The sequence below is a fragment of the Myotis brandtii genome, unplaced genomic scaffold, assembly GCF_000412655.1.
Source record: "Myotis brandtii unplaced genomic scaffold, ASM41265v1 scaffold190, whole genome shotgun sequence".
Taxonomy (NCBI): domain Eukaryota; kingdom Metazoa; phylum Chordata; class Mammalia; order Chiroptera; family Vespertilionidae; genus Myotis; species Myotis brandtii.
In genome coordinates, this window is record NW_005357076.1 from 3767439 (window position 1) to 3775385 (window position 7947).

A 7947-nucleotide genomic window follows, 5' to 3' on the forward strand; every position below is an offset into this window, starting at 1 on the left:
ATATATATTCATTCCACTCTCTTCTGCTTTGTGCTCTGCCCAGCTTCAGTTTTTTATCTCATTCTCCAGTGCCCTCCTAAGCTGGCTCTTCTTACTGAAAAATGCCTAACTCATTTTAAAGATTAAAGATTTTTTTTTTAAAGAAAGATTATCTAAAATTTGTAGAGAAGCTAACCAGAATACCATAAACAATGCCGCCAAGGATACTTCCTTATGAATAAACACTGGTTATTTTTAGAGGCATTTGGATTGGTCAGTTGGCAGACAGATCACAGTGGCAATACTCAATGGCATTGGGAACTGATTAGGATTTATAATAGAAAATGAGGGTAGGCAGCAGAGCTGGTGGGAAGAAAAAAATGGTCACCTTTCCTTTCTTTTTAATCTTTTCAGTTCTCTCATCTCATTCATGCCCCAAATTTAGAGGTAAAATTTAAGCTGGGAGTGATAAAATACAGACTTTGTCTAGTGTCATACGACTTCTGAGAGCACTGACATACTCCCATAGACATTAAACTGCTAAGATAAAGTGATTTATTTTTGACTCTAAAAATACCAAGTTTTAACCCATGTTTTCATATTACTGTGTAATGAACTAAAAAAATAAAAAAATAATGGCATTTAAAAATAATTGAATTTCTCTAGATAGCATCCAGTACTTGGGTTATATTTTATTGATAATACTTACTTGAGGTTTTTCTACTCATGGCTCTACTATATTCTGCAAAGCTTATAATAGTTTAGAGAACCCATGAAGGGACACATCAAGACTGTGTGCTTTATCTAACATGTCACTGTCAGCATCAACAACAAAGCGGTTTTACTATGTCAAGATGTAATAAGGTATATTATTATAACCATCATCACTTGGTTTATTTGTTGTAATCAATTATGGCACATTTATGGTAAAGAAAATTATAGAATCAAAGTAAAAACTAATGGAAAGGTTAATATGGTGCTGGTTAGTAGAAAATAGAAAAAAAAGTTTGTTGCTAGGATTGAATTTAAACCAGGCATATTCAAAGCATATAGTTCAAGGGGGCAATAAAAGTATGAATTAGTTAGCCTTAGTAACCTATTTTAAAAAATTATTATCTAGGCACTAAAGAATCACGATCATTTGTTATGTAACATGTTATCTTTGTAAGCAACTACAAAATTGTTTATTTTCTAGAATCAAAATACATTTTTTTATGTTAGTACAGAAAGTAAGATATAAATTTATGTTCCACAAGCTTTCATTAGTGGAGAATTTTGATGTAACAACAGAGAATTAATATTAATTACTATTAAAATTTAACATCAGTGAAACTTTAAAACATGACTGAAAACACTGACTTATATTCTCATGATTAAAACATTTGACTTTTAAATTGAATATTCCTGATTACATTTAGTATTTTATATAAATTGCAGTTTGGAAAATTACAAAGCGAAACTTAAATGAGATAAATAAATACTTGGAAATCGTTATTCTTTCTTCTACATGTGATTCAACCCCTATATTCACGAGAATACATATAGTAAAACAAAAAAAGCAAATTCGCAATAAACTATCGGAGTTCCCAACAATCAGGTATCATAAGGTGAAGTTTCCTACTCTGATGTAGTTTTTTCACAGAATCTTGAGAATAGACTACTGATACCACATGCTCACTGTCTTCCTCCAAGAAGAGAAAGCAGGATGGTTGCCAAGTCCTATGATATAGATAACATGCTCATGTATTACTTTGTTGCTCAGTAATGAATCTGCCTTTAGTACATTTAAATAATAGTCTCTTCATAAATTCACACACCTTTCTCTAAAGAGTTCAAAGTGAACTTACTAATATAGCAATCAACACTGAGTATGTAAATAAAGAGTTTCTATATTCCAGCTCTAGTCAGATCAGATTTTTGAAAATTACACTACTGTGCAACATTCCAAGCTGTGGTACAGAACACAGCATTCTACATAGTTCTGGCTCAATAAATATGATAACCATAAAACTCATAAACTCAGTAAATTCTGTTAATTAACCTGGGTTCAGTTTTTTCTAGCCATCGATTGGAAAATGGATAGTCTATAGATAAAAACATGGTCTTGTCTGTTATCTTAATTTTGCCAACAAAAAACACATGGAATTTTGAACCTTGACAGAATAATACTTATGTCAAGATAACAGAGTCAGGACTTGAAAATTAAAGACAATTATCGATACTTAGTTTCAAAAAAATGTATATGTGTTTTAAAGCTATCCCCAGCGCCCCCCCCCCCATTCCTCCCAAAAAAAGATAGAAGGAGAAAAAAGATTTAAAGAGGAAGTTTATATGAGCAGGACTTAATCAGTTCTTAACAACTGTTAAGTACAATCTTTTGGAAATTAATTTGCATAATGATCATCTACATAGGGTAGGGCTGAAATTATTTAAACGACATTACATTTCACTATTTAGTCTTGCTCCACCACTACTTTAGCAGTGAATCCTTATGAAATGTAATGCAGCTAATGAGGTAGCTTTTTAACTGAACAAACTGACAGGCCCCATATCTGCAGAGGCAGCTTGAAACCGTGCCCAACCTCTTGGCTTCCCAAGAGGCTTTTCAAAATTCAATAAATAACATCTGTAGGCGATGTTGGGTGCAGACCTAGCAGAGTGCGTCATAACACTGTGCTGGCAGAACAAAGAAACCATGACGACTGCCAAGTTTCCATGGCAACTGCTGAGAGGCTCTGAGAGTATAATAGCACATCAATCACTGTCCAAAAGAACTTCATTATCAGCTAGAAAAAACCTTTAGGATCTGTTTAGTGTGCAATTGTGGGTTAACTCACCTCAAAGCCTTGCTCTCTAGCAAAAGTGGCAGCTTCCTGAAATAAAAAAAAAAAGAACAGTTAATTATAAAGTGCGAGGTAATGAAGAAATAATCCATTTTGAAACTCATTCACAGTCTTCTTTTTACACAATTATCTCAATATACCCACATAGTTCAATTTTTATTCTTACACCAAAAAAGATTTCTTTTTCCCTTGGCATAAAAAAAAAAGGGCAACATTATGTCAACATACTTCACAAGTTGGAATAAAGAAGATGTAGTGAATGTTTTTACTGTAGCTGTCACAGTGAGTTCAGGTGTTTTGACCCCAACAAAGAAAGACAATTATTTGAAACCTATGGAACACGCCTGGTGCTTATGTTTTTAATTAAAACAGTATCTTTCAGAAAGCTCTTCTGTAGAAGAATGTCTGCTAGTAAATGTATTGATTAAGAGAAATCACCAATTTGCAATCTCTAATGAAATTTATTTAGGCAAGGATCATCAATGGATGCTAAATTCATTAGGTGAAAGGATGATGGGGAACTGGGTATTTCATGGAATTAAAATGTCACAGATTATGTGTTGATCACGGGGAGCAAACTATAAATTTATAATGGAAGGAAGGAGCTGTCATAACCTTAACCCAGTGATTGATCATATCACTTATCATTAATAGTGGGGTCACTAATATTCTATTATGAGACAGTATGAAGTATCCAGCATCACCTATACAGTTTTCTGATGGAAATTTTTTTTAATGAATTAATCAAAACTTTAATTATATAACTTGCTGTCTATAGGAAATGCAGAGAATAGGAGAACAAGTTCAATGATATACTGAGAAAGCAAACAGACAAATCCATAGATGGGACATTTTACAGGATAAGTAGCTTGGTCTCTTCAATAAGTCAATTTCATGATAAAGTGGGAGGGGGAAAATGACCAAGAATACTATACAGACCTTAACTGGATTCTGTTTTGAATAAACCAGGTATAAAAGACATTTTGGGGACAACTGAAGAAATTTAAATATTTTAAGAATTAGATAATATTAAGAATTATCAAATTGATAAGAAAAATATCCTTAATTTTTAGCAGTTAGTCCTGAAGTATTTAGGGATGAAATGGCATGATACTTATAATTTACTTTAGAATTCTTAAAAAAATTAGAGTGAAGCAAAATGGCAACATATTAATTATATCTAGATGTATTAAGTATTTCTACTTTTTTGACTGTTTGAAAATTAAAAGAAACAGTCCAAATAAATCCCTATTTTACTTTGATGTAAGATGACAGGGTAACAAAAGTTGAACATTAAAAATATATAATTAAAATACGCAATGTTTTTCTAGAATTAAACATCTTTAGGGTACAATCTGATGAACAATTATTATACACCATAATGCTGTTGCAACAGGGTATCAAATGACAAAAACACTTCTATGCAACCAAATCCTCTCCCTTTCTCTACTCTGCTTTGTGCATGTATTTTAATGTTAGGACTAGTACAGAAAATGGAGGCAATATCACTTTTCAACTCTACTTCCCTCTTGAAAATGAAAAAAACTGCAGACAACTGTCAAGAGCCTCTACATCTTAACTTACATTCCTCCAAAATTATCTCTGCCAAGAGATATTAATAGAAGGATGGGATTTGAGTCCAAGTAGTGAGCAGATCCAACTCAACTGAAACAACGCTGCACCAAACCATGTAAGGCAGAAAGTACAGCCAATGTCTCCAGCACAGATTTGGGTCCTATCTACGTGTTAAGGAAAACACTGGGGAAAAAGTATGTATGCACGGATGGCCCCATATACTAATAAAATATAAATTTAAAGAACCATTTTGAGGGTTTAAAAAGTTTGAAATGGACGATTACAGCTGAACACCGAAGTTGATAGGAAGTGATAAGCTGAAAGTGTAACTCCTCAGGCTGTTCACTAGAGAAGCATAGGGTGATCGACTTAGCCTCAGTAATGTGGATGATACAATAGAATTTTGTAGACAACATAGTCAATAATATTTGCTGACCTAGATATCAAGGAAAAGGATAAAGTTCAAAAGATATCAATGTAGTATTTTTCCAAATTGTCCAATCCAAGAATTAACCAAGCTAATTCTTTTTTTTTTTTTTTTAATCCTCATCTGAGGATACTTTCTCCATTGCTTTTCACAGAGAGAGGGAGGGAAGTAAGGAGGGAGGGAGGGAAACATCAAATGTGAGAGAGACATATCAACTAGTTTCCTCCCGCACGTGTCCCAACTGGGGGTGGGGAGCGAACCGCAACCCAGGTACATGCCCTCACTGGGAATCAAACCCGTGACCATTCAGTGAGCAGGCTGACACTCTAAGCATTGAGCCACACCAGCCAGAGCACCAAGCTAATTCTTATATGAAAACGATAACTGAGCCCTAGCTGGGTAGCTCAGTTGGTTAGAGTGTCATCCCAATATGCCCTTGTTGTAGGTTCTACCCCTCAATCCCCAGTCAGGGCACATACTAAAAGCAACCAATGAATTCATGGTAAGTGGAACAACAAATAGACATCTCTCTCTCTAAATTCAATAAATAAAAAAATTTAGAAAAAGATATCCGAAAAGCTCTGTTAGAAATACTTATTTATATGCAACTTTCAGAGGCATGAAAGAACCCCAAAGACCTATAACACAAATATGAAGAATCTGTATGACTAAAATTGCACTAAGACACAAAAACTCAAAGTTCACATATGGCAGTTAAATTGCTCTTTTAATGTCCAAATTTACTCATACAAACCTAAGAAGTAATTAACTGTGACCTGTTATGGTATAGTAGAACTGACTAATTGCAAGACACACATATAAATGTCAGATCATTATTCTTTAAGGGAGCCAGGCACTAGGACACTTGTCCATCTGTAAACTATTGCAAGTGCTAACATATTTCTGACTGAGGAAGGACATGCTGAAGAAAAGTCAACTCAGTTTTCTATCTTAACGTCCCCCTCACACAGATTTGCAGAACTGTGCCCTATCACTGAAAAGCTAAAGCACTTGTTCTATGACTTAAAAAGATCTTATCTCCTGACTTCCTCTCACCTTCCTTTGATCTTGGACGGGTGCCCCAGTCACTCCATTAGAGAAAGCAGATGGCTCACCTCACCCCCGACTTTCCCACCACAGCTAACCTCTGATCTAAAGGTGTCTGCAGATACATTGATGGAACAACATTTATTATTTTCCTCTCAGCAAAACAAATAAAACAACATAGGGAACAGTTTGACCCAGTAAGAATTTTAAGCAGAATTTTAGTGTTCAGATTCACTGCATGGAGGGACAGAAAGAAAAGGCATTAGGTCAGAAAGTAGGAAAGAAAAGGGGACATGGAAGAGTAAGTGGTTAGAAGAGGGAGAAGTGGGCAAAGAGTAAGGCCCATTCCAAATATCAAAAGTAATTCCAAGTGAACTGATCACACTAAATTGAAAAGGACTTTGTAGTGTGCCTTTGCAGTAAGAGTGAGAAAAGAAAACAAGCAAGTCCCCATCTGTGCTGCCCCAGGGCGCCACGTACTGAGTTTCACAAACCTAATGAAGCAGTCAGGTTAAAATCCAACCGCAGAGTGGATGTGTCATGTGGAGAACAGGGAAGGTTAGAATAGAGAAGCAGGGCGGTTCCTAATGCAGGTGATTATCCATGTGATAATCATTATATTTACAGGCTTTCCATTTTAGATCTGACATCAGAAATCACAAAGGAGGAGGGATTAAGGAAATAAACAACCGACACAGAGGCTTTCCTGCTCCCCTGAGAGTGTAGCACTTTCATTCATGCATGACAAGCAACAAAAGCAAAATCAAACAGGCCAGGAAAGAGTATTTCTGAGAAGGCTGCATTTCACATTAACACTTCTTTCCATTTTGATAACTTTCACTATTATTCAGCTTCTCAGACAGGTTACATTTTCAGAATCAGTTCCCATTGTTGTCTATGCTATAATACAGTATCATTTTTGGTTTACAATGAATGATACTCACATCATATGTCTTTTACAACAACAAAGTCATTTTTTCCTTCCTGGAATTGAGTGTTGTGAATAAAATGACATATAATTAAAGTCTTAGACGCTCATCTACACCATGCTATTTAGGATTTGCAGTAGGCTTGCTGCTTCACTGACCAGGCTAAAAGGGTTCCAGTGAAACAACAACCAAATACAGTTTTTGAATGGAGGTTTAAAAAAACCCTAAAATTCATGGCTAATGAAAACTATGGAATACTTACGTTAAGAGCTATTTAAAGGGATTAGCAAGCCACTATTAAATAGCATAATCCTCAGATTATGCAGGAAAGAAAGGAGAAACTCAAGTGCTTGTTTGTGTGTATGTATGAAAGACAACTATCTCTTTTATAGTAGTTCCTCCTTATCCATGGTGTAGCTTTTTGCAGTTTCAGTTACATATGGTCTGAAAATATTAAATGGAAAATTCCAGAACTAAACAATGCATTCATTTTAAACTGAGTGACGTTCTGAGTAGCATGATGCTATCTTGCACTGTCCTGCTCCATCTCGCCCAGACTCGAATCATCTCTTTGCCCAGCTTATCACAGTTTACACCCTATCTGACCATTAGTTACTTGGTAGCCTTCTTTTTTTTTTCAATCCTCCCCCGAGGATATGTTTATTGATTTTTTTTTTTTTTAGAGAGAGAGGAAGAGAGAGAAACACCAATCAGCTGCTTCCTGTATTCACCCCTGCCAGGATTGAACCCCCAACCTAGGTATGTGCTCTGATGGGGAATTGAACCTGCAACCTTTTTTTTTTGGTGTACGGGATGACACTCCAAACAACTGAGCCACCCGGCTGGGGCTTGACAGCCTTCTTGGTTATCAGATCAACTGCCTCATTATCATGGTACTTATATTCAAGTTACCCTTATTTTACGTAATAATGCTACATTCATATAACTTTCATTATAGTAATATTATTATAACAGTTCTATTTTATTATCAGTTCTTGTTAATATCTTACTGTGACTAGTTTATAAATTAATCACAGTATGTATGTATAGGGAAAAACAGTGTATATATATATATATATAAACATAGTATATATGTACATAGTATATAAGTACATAAACAGTATATATGTACATAAAATATGTACAT

The 7947-nt window shown here is 35.0% G+C and overlaps 1 protein-coding gene across 1 annotated transcript in view; it reads right to left on the reverse strand.

Moving 5' to 3' along the window:
• The window catches only part of ADK (adenosine kinase), a 470150-nt gene that overhangs the window by 91709 nt on the left and 370494 nt on the right, over positions 1-7947 (reverse strand). Inside the window, exon 8 of the mRNA XM_005864654.2 lies at positions 2817-2852. Coding sequence (XP_005864716.1) covers positions 2817-2852 — 36 coding nt within the window. The remainder of the gene's footprint in view (positions 1-2816; positions 2853-7947) is intronic.